At 35.5% G+C, this 14,616-nt stretch overlaps 1 protein-coding gene across 1 annotated transcript in view; it reads left to right on the forward strand.

The window, feature by feature from the left end:
- The window catches only part of LOC131744940 (zinc finger protein 569), a 61,466-nt gene extending 52,123 nt beyond the window's left edge, over positions 1-9,343 (forward strand). Inside the window, 2 exon segments of the mRNA XM_059045001.2 lie at positions 5,843-7,581; positions 7,583-9,343. Coding sequence (XP_058900984.2) covers positions 5,843-7,581; positions 7,583-7,786 — 1,943 coding nt within the window. The 3' untranslated portion in view covers positions 7,787-9,343.
- Positions 9,344-14,616: the final 5,273 nt, after the last annotated feature.

Raw genomic sequence — 14,616 nt, forward strand, 5'->3', positions numbered from 1 at the left:
TATTTTAAGAAGGTTACCATATATTGATGTTCCAGGACCATCTGTTATATTTAACAATTTGTTTCATCTGTATTTTCAAATCTGTTTATATAAAATTATTCATAGTGTTGTCTTCTTATTTATTTCTTCTGTAAATACTGCAACATTCTCAGCTAGCATCATCAAATATTGGCTCTCATTCATTGCCTTAACACTCTACCACTGGGACTCATATTAGATAGATGCTAGACCTTTTTTTTCTCCATATTTTAAAATTTCCTTTGCTATTTTCTTCCTCTGTATCTCTGTGTTGCCTTCTCAGTAATTACTTCAGATATATCTTCCAGTTTGCTAATTCTCTCTTCAGCCATGTTTATTCATCTTTTTAACTCATCCACCTTTGAAAAAATTTTTAGTAGTAGTGTTTTGTATTTTTGTAAATTCCTCTTCTTTTTGTTTTTGCTATGTTTTTTTCTTCTCACATCTTTCTGATTCTTCCTAGTAATTTCTGTGGCTTCTTCAGCTTTGTGTTTTTATCTTTTGCTTCTTTAAAAATACTGTACATAGTTCTTTTGTATTCTGTATCTGACAGTTCCAGTATTTTAAGTTCTCAGGTTTAAATATCTTGTTTTTGAGGACTCAGTGTATTTTGGTTCTTCACATACTTGATGATTGCTGATTCTAAATTTAAATTTTTAAAATCTTAATTTGTGCTAATTATATTGTCCTAAATTGGGGTTGCTTTCCTCTGAAGATGATTTGCATGTGCTTCTGGTAGGTGCCAAGAGGCATTACCAAGTGAGGATCATTTGAACATTCTTTGAAGGTCCTGGCTTTTTGTAGGGCTCTTAGTTGAGCTTCTCTTCTTTATTGATGGCCCAAGAGCCTTATAGTTTAGTTAACAAGGCTTTGCATATGTACTCAAGACATATCTGTCTTGCAGGTTGCTTTCAGATCTGCTCTCTCTCAGACCTGGTTTTGGCTAATACTTGGGTTTTTTTGTTCATTTTTTGTGTGTATGGTGCTCAGGCATGGTTGTTGTAGAGGACTGCATTGTTCTTGGAGATTTATGCTACTTCCTATAAGCCCAGTGATGCTTCAGAATTTCTGCTTTATCCACTATCTTATTTTGCAGTATGAGGTTACCTTACTGAAATTTCAATACTTAAAGTCTTTAAATTTTTTAAGTTTTTTTTTTGATGACCATTTTTAAAGTCTTTATTGAATTTGTTACAGTATTGCTTCTGTTTTACGCTTTTTGTTTTTTTGGCCACGAGGCATGAGGGATCTTAACTCCCTGACCAGGGATCGAACCCACACCCCCTGCACTGGAAGGTGAAGTCTTAACCACTAGACCACCAGGGGAGTCCCTAAAAGTCTTTATGTAGCCTATCTGTCTCTCTCTTTCCCCCCCCCACTTGCATGGTGTTCATTATTTTGGATGGTTTTATTTTTCTCTTTTCTTTCTTTCTTGGTTCTGCTAGTTAATTTTTTTTTTTTTTTCGGTACGCGGACCTCTCACTGCTATGGCCTCTCCCATTGCGGAGCACAGGCTGCGGATGCGTAGGCTCAGCGGCCATGGCTCACGGGCCCATCTGCTCCACGGCATGTGGGATCTTCCCGGACCGGGGCACGAACCCGTGTCCCCTGCATCGGCAGGCGGACGCTCAACCACTGCGCCACCAGGGAAGCCCTGCTAGTTAATATTTTTTAGCCCTTTTTGTTTTCTCATTGTTTCTTCCTCATGCATTTATATTTCTATTTTGAGCCCATTTATAGTTTCATTAAGTTTTTTCATTCATGGCAATACATTTAATCAAGATTTTCATTTACTATGTGTCAATTGTTTTAGCTTGAATTTTTTGTCTTTCTTTATCGCATGTTTGTTTTCTTTTTTCTTTTATACTTTAAAAAAAATCTGATTCCAGTACCTTCTCATTTATGAGTGGGGATACTTCCTCCTTGACCTGATTTTTAAAGAAGGATATTGTTAGGGAAGGAAAGAAAGTTTTCTGATCTAGAGCAGGAATCTGCAAACTATGACCTGTAGGCCAGCCACTTGTTTTTGTAAATAAAGTTTTACTGGAATATAGCCACAATGAATCATTTACATCTTGACTATTAATACTTTCACATTGCAGAAGCAAAGTTGAATAGTTGTGTCAAAGACTGTATGACCCGGAAGCCTAAAATATTTACTATCTGACCTTTAAGAAAAAGTTTGATGAATCTTGATGTATAGGAATGCATCTGTTCTTCATACTAAAGCCTTTTATTCTACATGGTTGTGTGACTATATGTTTAGGTTTTATTTCTTCTCATCCAAAAAGGAACTGCAGCTGCAAGTCTTCTCGTAACTCTGAATCTTACACTCTTACCCCAACAGACTTATTCCTAAAAAGACAGTATTTCACAGTGTTTCCTCATTCAGTCCTGGCTTCCTTGACATACCTTGGGATGTCAAGTCTCCTGTAATCAGTCTGCACTCCCAAATTTCCATGTTGTAATCATGGGTTAATTAATTCTGCCCTTCAAGGTGTGATATCCATTTTGACAATGTCAGCTGCTTGCTCTGCCCAAGATAAGCATGAACAGCTGTCTTCTCTTAGAATCCTTTTTTCCCTATTCCACCCTTCACTGTATTTGTCAACACTAACTCATTTATTGTAATTGGGGTTACAGCCACCACCTAGGATCACTGAAGAATCAATGACTTTTCATTCTTGTTTGTATAGAGGAAAAGATATCAGATACTTTTTTATTCCACCATCTTAAAAAATGGAGTCTTTTCTGTCACATTTGATATTTTGATCTTGCCCTTGGACTTCTTTTTCACTTCTGCTTGGATAGTACCTTAAAGACCTGATCTTACCTTCTCCCTCAACACCTTTTGCTTAATTGAGCTTTTTTGTTTCCCTGAACTGAGGGGATTCAATAGCTTAGGCTTAGTATTCTGCCTTCTCTTCTACGTTTATAATCTGCAACCATGTCTCTAACTTTACCCGCATTATAGCTTCACAAGAATTTTTCCTTTATTCTCAGTCTGGCAGAGAGGGACAAAAATCTCCATTTTCCAATCTTAGAGCTAAGCAGCCATTGGGGACTGAATGTCTCACCCTTGGGTATGTAGACTTTCATTTATTCTACGTTTGAGCCAGTTCCTTATCTCTGAATTTCTCTGCCTGGTGTCCTTGACTCTAGAGCCTTTCTGCTTATATTTCTCAAGAGAGTAATCTCCCATCTTCTCTAGGGTGGAAGAGTGGTCTTTGTCTTTGTTAGTTTATATCTTTTTCTTTCCTTATCTCATTTTAGTGTGGTTTTGTGTAGGATCAGAGATAAATTCATTTATTTATGAGGCCATATTTAAGCATAATTTCCCATTCTTTGTTTTCCCTTTCAATCATGCTACGCAGGCTCTTCCAGTTTTATATTCCGATTCTTTTTTAAAAATATTTATTTATTTATTTACTTTGGCTGCGCTGGGTCTTAGTTGCGGCATGCAGGATCTTCACTGCAGCACGTAGACTCTTAGTTGCAGCATACGGACTTGTTAGTTGTGACATGCAGACTCTTAGTTGCGACATGCACGCAGAGATCTAGTTCCCCAACCAGGGATTGAACCCAGGCCCCCAGCATTGGGAGTGTGGAGTCTTACCCATTGGACCACCAGGGAAGTCCCTATTCTGATTCTTTTATCCAATTTTTACCTTCCTATTGTTTGTTCTCATTTTATTAATTACTGTATTGTTCAGAACAATTTTACTTATTTACTTTTTAAAATATATATGTAGTACAAATTTTTTAAGTACAATAGGATATATGTTGAAAAGTAATTTTTCTTCTCTTACCCATGTCTTCCTGTCTGCTGGCAACCCCTAGTATCATTTTCCCTTGAGCTATTATTTACTTGCATTTTCAAACATTTTTATTGAAACCACTTTAAGTTGATAGGTTAACTTGCAAATAATTACCATTTTTGCTGTCGAATATTCTTTTCTAGGAATGTGATACACCTTTTGTCTCAGTTTCCTAGAGCTGCCATAACGAAGTAGAGGCTAGAAATACAAAATCAAGGTGTAAGTAGGGCAATGTTCCTTCTGAAACCTACAGGAGAAGATTCCTTGTGTCTTTCAGCTTCTGGTATCCTCAGACATTCCTTGACTTGTGGCAGCATAACTCCAATCTGTGTCTTTATCTTCACATAGTGTTCTCCCTGTGTTCTGTCTTTTCATGTGGCATTATTTTTATAAGAACACCAGTCATTAGATTAGGGGCTTACCTTACTTCAGTATGACCTCATCTTAACTAACTACATCTGCAATGACCTTATTTTCAAATAACTTCACATTCTGAGGTACTGGGGGTTAGGGCTTAAACATATATTTTAAAGGGGGAACACACAGTTCAACCTATAACACTTTCATTTGTTCAAATCTGTGTGTGCATTTTAAAGTTTTCTTATAATTTTTAGACATTTCTTATTAAATTTATTCCCAGATTTTTCATATTTTTGTTGTCATTATAAGTGTAGTCTTGTTATATTTTCTAAATAGTTGTTTGTATATATGAAGGTTACTGAAACTGAATATTAATTTACTACATATAGTGAATTTACTTTTTTACTTTTTATAATTTTTCAGGTGAATCGATTTTGCAAGTTAACACTTTTAGTATTGACAAATAATGTTAACTTAACCTTTCCTTTCCAAGTTTTTATACCTCATTTCTTTCTCTTATTTAATACACTACCCTGTACTGTAATAATAGTTGTGATAGTACTTATCTTTTTCTTATTCTTGATTTTAATGTGAATGCTTTGGGATTTTTCCCATTAAGAACAGTTCCAGGGTTTAAGTTGAACTGTGCTTTTTCTCAAGTTAAGTAAGTGTCTGTCTGTTCCCATTTTATAAAGTTATTTTTATGGAAAATGGGTGTTGAATTTTATCATCTTTTTAATACCTTTGGAAACGATTACTTGATTTTTCACTTTTGACCTATTAATGTATTTACTTATAGTAATAGATTTTTCTAATATTGAAAGATACTTATATTCCTGGAAAAAAACAACATGTATATGTCTTATATTTAATGTGCTTTTGGGTCACTTATTTTTCTTCTGGGTCATTTTCATATGTAGAGTTTTTGCATTGATATTCAAAAATGAAATTGGTGTATAGTTTGCTTTTTTGGTTGTCATCTTTATCAGGTGTTGGTGTTAATATTATGTTTGTCTCACACACAAAAAAATGGGAATTCTTTTTTCTTTAATAATATTTTGTACAGCATGACAGCTGTCCCTTAGATGTTTGTTTAAATTCCCATGATAATATCTCTGGGCCTTTTCTATTTGTTTTGTTTTGGGGTATTTCTTTTCATATTTTTCTGTTTATTTTGTGGAAATTGGTATTTGTTTTCTACATCTTATAGAGTCAGTTTTGGTAATTTATATTTTCCAGAAAATTATGTCAAACAGTTTATAAAAGTTTATTTAAATGGAGTTCTGTAAAATACTTTTATGATTTTTTACCTTCCTGTTTTTGTCTTTTTCTCTATCGCTGTTTCTTCTTAATTTGTACATTCTGAATTCTCCCTCTTATTTATCCAGCAGTTTACCTTTCTTCTTTCAGATCCCATTTAAAAGCAGTCAAAGCTATTTGTATTCATAAATATCTGTGTCTACTCATATTTCCTTTCCTGGAATTTCCTAAAGCTTAGGAAATAGGAGATATATGTACCTGGAATTTGCTTAATAGGTCACTAGACCATAAGCTAAGAATCAATCCCATACTAGTATATTAAAAAAATTTTTTTGATATAATATTGGAAAAATTTACAAGTGATATTTATTTGCAATTTGTTTTAGGAGAAATATGGGGGATGGATGAGCATCAGAAAATCCAGGACAGACTTTTGACACAACTTGAAGATAAATTCACAAAAACACTGACTGAAGAAAAAGTGAATGAATGTCATAAGAAATTTGCAAATGCATTTTCTCCAAACTCAGACTTTTTTCCTTCCAGTCACAATCTCTATAAATATGACTTATTTGGAAAGTGTTTAGAACATAATAATTTCAACTATTATAATAATGAGAGAATCCTTATAAGAAAAGAACATTGTGAATATAACGAACCTATGAAATCATTTGGCAATAGCCTATCCCATCTTGTAGTAACCCCCTTTAAGTGTAATCATTGTGGAAAAGGTTTTGATCAAACTTTGGACCTCATCAGACACCTGAGAATTCATACTGGAGAGAAACCCTATGAATGTAAAAAATGTAGAAAAGCCTTCAGCCAAAAGGAAAAACTCATTAAACATCATAAAATCCACAGTAGGGAGCAGTCTTATGAATGTAATGAATGTGGGAAAGCTTTCATTAAAATGTCAAATCTCATTAGACATCAAAGAATCCATACTGGAGAGAAACCCTATGCATGTAAGGAGTGTGGGAAATCCTTCAGCCAGAAATCAAATCTCATTGATCATGAAAAAATTCATACTGGAGAGAAACCTTATGAATGTAATGAGTGTGGAAAAGCATTCAGCCAGAAGCAAAGCCTCATTGCACATCAGAAAGTTCATACTGGGGAGAAACCTTATGCATGTAATGAATGTGGTAAAGCCTTCCCTCGAATAGCATCTCTTGCTCTTCATATGAGAAGTCATACAGGAGAGAAACCTTATAAATGTGATAAATGTGGAAAAGCCTTCTCTCAGTTTTCCATGCTTATTATACATGTGAGAATTCATACAGGTGAGAAACCTTATGAATGTAATGAATGTGGAAAATCCTTCTCTCAAAGCTCAGCCCTTACTGTACATATGAGAAGTCATACTGGTGAGAAACCTTATGAATGTAAGGAATGTAGAAAAGCCTTCAGCCACAAAAAGAACTTCATTACACACCAGAAGATTCATACTAGAGAGAAACTTTATGAATGTAATGAATGTGGGAAAGCTTTCATTCAGATGTCAAATCTTGTTAGACACCAGAGAATTCACACTGGAGAAAAACCCTATATATGTAAGGAATGTGGCAAAGCCTTTAGCCAGAAATCAAATCTCATTGCTCATGAAAAAATTCATTCTGGAGAGAAGCCCTATGAATGTAATGAATGTGGTAAAGCCTTCAGCCAAAAGCAAAACTTTATTACACATCAGAAAGTTCACACTGGAGAGAAACCTTATGATTGTAATGAATGTGGTAAAGCCTTCTCTCAAATTGCTTCCCTTACTCTTCATCTGAGAAGTCACACAGGGGAAAAGCCTTATGAATGTGATAAATGTGGGAAAGCTTTCTCTCAGTGCTCATTGCTTAATTTACATATGAGAAGTCATACAGGTGAGAAACCCTATGTATGTAATGAATGTGGAAAAGCTTTCTCTCAAAGAACTTCCCTTATTGTACATATGAGAGGTCATACAGGTGAGAAACCTTATGAATGTAATAAATGTGGAAAAGCCTTCTCCCAAAGTTCCTCCCTTACTATACATATACGAGGTCATACAGGTGAGAAACCCTTCGACTGTAGTAAATGTGGAAAAGCCTTTTCTCAAATCTCATCTCTTACACTTCATATGAGAAAACATACAGGTGAGAAGCCTTATCATTGTAATGAGTGTGGTAAGGCTTTCAGCCAAAAGTCACACCTTGTTAGACACCAGAGAATTCATACTCATTAGAAATAGAAACTCTATGAATCTTGTGAATATGGAAAAGCCTTCGGAAGAAATTAACACCTCCTTGCACATTACATTATCGGATCTAGAGCAGAAAACTGAATGTGGGAAAGCCGTTTGAAGAAGTCACATTTGTGACACAGTTCTTACCAAGGTGACAAATTGTATAATGAGAAAGCTGATTGTCAAAAATCTTCAGCAGACATCTTATCTAATGATAATATTTATCCAGCATTCTCTTTAAAACCTGAAATAAGATATTTGCATCAGCATGTCAGCATGATACTTGAGCTCCTAGCCAATCTCTTAACCAAGAAAAATAAGATTGGAGAAAAAAAAAAGCTCTTAAAATAACTTCTCGGGCTTCCCTGGTGGCGCAGTGGTTGGGAGTCCGCCTGCCGGTGCGGGGGACACGGGTTCGTGCCCCAGTCCAGGAGGACCCCACGTGCCGCAGAGTGGCTGGGCCCGTAGGCCATGGCCACTGAGCCTGTGCATCGGAGCCTGTGCTCCGCAACGGGAGAGGCTGCAGCGGTGGGAGGCCCACGTACCACAAAAAATAATAATAAATATAAATAAATAAAATAACCTCTCATACTAGAATAGTTAATTAGAAAATATCTTGATATAAAATATCTGAGAATAAACAATGAATTACAAGACACATATATATAAAGTTATAAAACATTTTGAAGGTGACAAAAGGTCACACTTGAAATTTTGAGAAAAATAACACTTTCTGAAAAGACTTGACATGGTAAAAAATATATAAATTTTCTCACAAATCACTAAGTTTAAAGTACTTCCACTCAAAGTTTTTACCAGTAAGATATATTTTAAGAATTTCATGAACTGATTCAATATTTTATATGGGAATGTAAAGGGCCACAAATAGCTGAAACAAATGTGAAAAACAAAAGAGAAGATAGACTACTAGATATCATTGCATATTTATTCAAAGCTTGTAGCATTTAAACAGTGTGTTCTTTATGAGTAAGTCAATCAGTGGAAACAAATTGAAGACTGGAGGAAAGACATGGGAATTTTGTGTATTATAGTGCTATTGAAATGGTTGGAAAAAGGATGGCCTATTCAATAAATGGAAGATTCATATGAACAAAAAATGTTAGTTCTTTATACCATATACAAAAATAAAACCCAGATTGAAGACTAGAATATAAAAAGCAAAATTCTATATGATGAAAAAATAGACTATATTTACTACTTTAGAGTAACAGGATTTCTTTAAAAACACATAAATATGGAACATTCAATTCTACTTTGGTGTATTGGCTTCAGAGGCACCCACATATATGCACAGAGATGCATGTGTTCATGCATTTCTTTATGTTCACTGCATCATGGTTTGTATTACTCTAAATTGAAAAGAACATACATTTCCATTAATAGAGTAATAGATTGATATGATGTGATTATTTGTATAATAGAACACAATATTTAAAGATACATATTTGATATATCATTACATGGATAGATTACATAATATTGACAGAAAAAAGCAAAATGTACAATGAAACATATAACATTTCTATAAATTTAATAAAACAATGCAAAGAACAGTACTGTGTATTGATCATGGATACATATATGACATTGGTTGCCTTTTAGGAAGTGAAGGCACTTGTTATATTTATCTGTAATATTTCTTTAATAAAAGAATGAAAGCAAATATGACAGTAGTTACAAATCTGGTTGTCAAAATTATGTTGTGGGTTTTGTTTTTTTATTCTCTCTTGCCTGTCTTTATTTTCTTGTTTCTCTAAGAATCAAATGGATAGGGACTTCCCTGGTGGTGCAGTGGCTAAGAATCTGCCTGACAATGCAGGGGACACAGGTTTGATCCCTGATCTGGGAAGATCCCACATGCCACGGAGCAACTAAGCCTGTGCGCCACAACTACTGAAGCCCATGTACCCAGAGCCTGTGCTCTGCAACGAGAAGCCACCTCAATGAGAAGCCTGCGCAGTGCAACAAAAAGTAGCCCCTGCGGACCACAACTAGAGAAAGCCTGCATGCAGCAACGAAGACCCAACACAGCCAAAAAAATAAATACATTTATTTTTTAAAAAATCAAATGGATAGAGAAAACCTGGACTTATAGAAACAATTTTAAAATGGATTCTTATTTTTGATCAGATACTAACATAGAGAAATATCTTTAATAATACATAAACCAAACCTGAATTAAGATAATATTTTGCTTATCCTCTCATAATGTTAATTAGGATACACACATCAGAAGTATACAATAGGGCTTCCCTGGTGGCGCAGTGGTTGAGAATCTGCCTGCCAATGCAGGGGACACGGGTTCGAGCCCTGGTCTGGGAAGATCCCACGTGCCGTGGAGCAACTGGACCCGTGAACCACAATTACTGAGCCTGTACGTCTGGAGCCTGTGCTCTGCAACAAGAGCGGCTGGGATAGTGAGGGGCCCGTGCACCGCGATGAAGAGTGGCCCCCGCTTGCCACAACTAGAGAAAGCCCTCGCACAGAAATGAAGACACAACACAGCCATAAATAAATAAATAAAAATTTAAAACAACGACAACAGCAACAACAAACTAATTGGTCCCATTACAGGATGCTAATAAACCATTTTTTAAAAGTATACAATAGCCTTTATTTGAGACCAATGTTTAAATTTTTCATTTTTATTTTAAACACAAGTTCTTCCCTATTTGAAAGCAGTGAAGAAACAAGAAATTTTCAGTTGTTGGGGTAACTGACTCCATTTGGAAAAAAAAATAATCTGTCTTTGGGTTGGTTCAAATTGAGGGAGAAAGACCATTCATGTATACTGTAAAATGTTAATGTAAAATATCAAGCCAGGGATAGTTACCCGTATCAGAGCAGAAGCAGTTTCAATGTATTTCAACAAATCTTTTTTTGGTTTCTAGATCCTTAAATGGGAATTCAAATGCTGGTGATTTTCATGTGTCAGGTAAGAGCTCAGTGGATGTGAAAGTTCACTTCTTCCTATATCACAGCTGTTTTATATTCAGGCCTTTCAAATATTTATAGAACTCAATTCCTTTTCTGTGAATAGCCCATTCAAGTATTTTGTCTATTTTTTTCTACTGGGACTTTCAAAAAATGTTTTTATTTAGAAATAATTACAGATTTATAGAAGTTGAAGAAATAATAACCTAGAGTACTCTGTGTACTTTATATCTGCTTTCCCTTAATGGTAATGTTTTATGTAATTATAGTTATATATCACATTTGACACTAGTGTGATTCACAGGCCTTATCAGATTTCACTGATTTTACATGCACTTCTGTATGTGTATCTCTAGTTCTGTACAATTTTATCTAGTGTAAATTTGTGTAACTACCACCACAATCAAGATATAGAACTTGAAACACCACAAAGATCCCTTGTTCTATCCCTTTGTAGTCACAACCATCCTTCTTTCCTCCCCCTGTTTCCCACTCCTAATCCCTGCCAACAACTAATCTATTCTCCATAATTTCTTCATATAGGAGTGCTCTATAAATGTAATCACTATATAACCTTTTAAGATTGGCTGTTTTCACTCAACATAATTCTCCTGAGATCAATTCCACTTGTTGCAGGTACAGTAATTTGTTCTTTTTTGGGTAATTTCTGAGTAGTTTTTTATGGTATCGATATACCATGGTTACTCTAAACATTCAGCCATTGAAAGACATTTGAATTGTTTCCAGTTTGGGGTTATTACAAATCTGATATGAACATTCTCTGCCACTTTATTTGTTTTTTTGTTCCTCTGTTTCACTTTTCATGTCTTGCTGTGGGTTATTTGAGCATTTTTTTAGAATTCTACTTTGACTTATCTATAGAGTTCTTAAGTACATTTCTTTGTATAATTTTTTACTAGTTGCCCTAGGTATTACATTATACATATGTAACTCATCACAATCTACTTTTGTTAACATTGAACCAGTTCAAAACCTAATCTCAACTGAGCTCCTTTAATTTACCCCACTTTATTGCATAGTTATCTTAAATATTTCCTCTATCTACCTTAAGAACTACATGAGATAATGTAGCCATTTTTGATTCAACCATCTAACATAATTTTGGAAACTCAATGGGAGAAAGATAATCTATTAAATGTACCCATATTTTTACTTTATATTCTTTCCTCACTCCTGATATTCCACATTTCCTTCATTTCTCTTCTGCTTGAAGAACTTCCTTAGAATAGTTAGTTTTCCTTCATCTGAGCATGTCTTCATTTCACCTTCACTCATGAAGAATAGTTTTTGCTGGTATAGAGTTCTGGATTGACAGTTCTTTCAGCACTTGAAAAATGTGCTACTTCCTTCTGGCCATCATGTTTTCTGATCAGAAATCTGTCATTTAAATCATTGTTCCTCTGCAGGTAATGTATCATTACTCATGCTGCTTTCATTTTTTCCCCCGTTTTTAGTTTTCTGAATCTTGATTACAATGCGTCTTGGCATGGATTTCTTTGGGTTTATCCTGTTTGAGGTTTGCTCAGTTTCTTGAATCTGTAGGTTTATGTTTATTGCCAAAATTGAGGAATTTTCTGCCATTATTTCTTTGAATGCCTTTTCAGCCTGACTTTCCCCTTTCCTTCTAGGATTCAGCATATTATCCCTCTCTGTTGTTCATATTGGGTAATTTCTCTTGTTCTATAAGTTCACTGATACTTTCCTCTCTCCCCTCCATTCTGTTCTTGAGCACATCCATTGAGTCTTTTACTTTGGCTACTGTATTTTTCAGTTAAAAATATTCCATTTGGGGGACTTCCCTTGCGGTGCAGTGGTTAAGAATCCACCTGCCAATGCAGGGGACACAGGTTTGATCCCTGGTCCGGGAAGATCCCACATGCCACAGAGCAACTAAGCCTGTGCACCACAACTACTGAGCCTGTGCTCTAGAGCCCCTGAGCCACAACTACTGAGCCCATGTTCACCACAACTACCGAAGCCTGTGCGCCCTAGAGCCCATGCACCACAACAAGCCACCACAATGAAAAGCTTACGCACCACAATGAAGAGTAGCCCCCACTCACCACAACTAGAGAAAGCTGCATGCAGCAACAAAGACCCAACAGAGCCCCCCACCAAAAAATTCCATTTTGTTCTTTATATTCTCCCTTTCTTTGCTAAGATTTTCTATTTTTTTATTTGTTTCAAATGTGTACATAATTTGTTCATTGAAGCATTTCTGTGATTGCTGTTTTAAATTTCTTGTCAGATTAAATTATCTTGGTGTTGATGTCTCTTGATTGTCTTTTTTTTCATTCAGTTTGAGATTTTCCTGTTTTTTTGATACAATTAATGATTTTCAGTTCTATTCTGGACATTTTGGGTGTTGTGTTGTTAGACTCTAGATCCTTCCTTTGTGCAGGCAGTTAGTCTATTTAGGTGTAGCTTAGAAGTCCAGGTTGGGGTAGATGTTCAGCACCCTACTAGGCCCCACAGACTCCTCCCCAGCAAAAGTGGAACATGGCCACCCGTCTCATTTTCAGTGGATGGGGGTGGAAGTTAAGCTCTCCATTCAGCCCAGCTAGAACAGATGGGGAAGATGAAAGTGGGGAAAGGGTGTTGCTAGCACCACCTTTGTTGCTAGAGTTTGTTAAGTGGGGATGAAAGTTCAGCTCCTCATTGGGCCCTGATAACACTGAGGAGGGTGAGAAGCTTATTATTGAGCAGCACTGCTTGGAACCACCTAGTTCAACCTCAGTGCTTTTGGGCCACCATGGAAGTTCATCCTGCTTGATACTACCCTGTTGGTGAAGCAGAGGCAAACTTACCTCACTGCCACTGGGTGTGGCCCTAATGGGTAATTAATTTTTTATTTTTAGTGTTATATTCTGTATACAAACCATTTGTCAAATATTTGCATTATTAAAATATTGGTTTTTTGGATGCACGAAAATTTTAAAGTTTAATTTGGTATTACCTAGTCTATGATATATTTTAAGTTAATTTGTATAAGGTATAGTATTTAGGTCAAGGTTCATTTTTTTGTCTATGATATCTAATTGTTCCAACACTATTTGTTGAAAAAAATTATCCTTTGTCTATTCAATTGTTTTGCACTTTTGTTAAAGATCAGGTGGCCTACTCATATGAGTCTATTTCTGAGCTCTTTTCTGTTCCATTGATTTATGTATCTGTCACCCTACCAACACCACACTGTCTTGATTACTGTAGCTAAATAGTGATTCTTCTCCCTTTATCCTTCTTTTTCAAAACTGCTTTATCCTAATTCCTTTGCTTTTCCTTATAACTTTAGATCCACCTTTTGTTTTTCAAAAATGCTGCTTAGATTTTGATAAGAATTGCAGTACACCTTTATATTACATGGGAGAAAATTGAAATTTTTACTGTGTTGAGACTTCCAATCCATAAGCACAATATGTCTCTTCACTTATTTAGATCTTTTATTTCTTTCATCAGTGTCTTCTGGTTTTCAGCTCCTGTACATATATTGTTAGATATAAACTTAACTGTTTCATTGGCAGGAGAGGGATATTTTTCTTTTTTAGATTCCTTCTCATTCTTTATATAGAAAACAATGTCATCTGCAAATAGAGACAATTTTGTTGTTGTTGTTGTTGCTGCTGTTCTTTCCAATCTGTATGCCTTCTGTTTACTTTTCTGGTTTTATTTCACTAGCTGGGCCTTTCAGATACGCTGGTGAGAGAAGACATCCTTGCCTTTTTCCTAATCTTAGGATGTTTTCCATTTTTCTCTGGGATAAATGGCCAGTTAACTTCTGGAATGGGATTTTAAAGCCGAATACTGGAAAAAGTTAAGTGATCAACAAAGGCCAAAATAAAAAAGGCAACAAAAAAGGATGCAGAGCTAATATTTAATAGACAAGAGACTGGCCTATTACTAGAGTAATTGTCACCTTTACAGAGAAAATTCCACTATTCTTTTCCTTGAAGTGACTTGAGTTTCAAATAACCT

Source organism: Kogia breviceps, chromosome 18, assembly GCF_026419965.1.
Source record: "Kogia breviceps isolate mKogBre1 chromosome 18, mKogBre1 haplotype 1, whole genome shotgun sequence".
Classification (NCBI taxonomy): Eukaryota; Metazoa; Chordata; class Mammalia; order Artiodactyla; family Physeteridae; genus Kogia; species Kogia breviceps.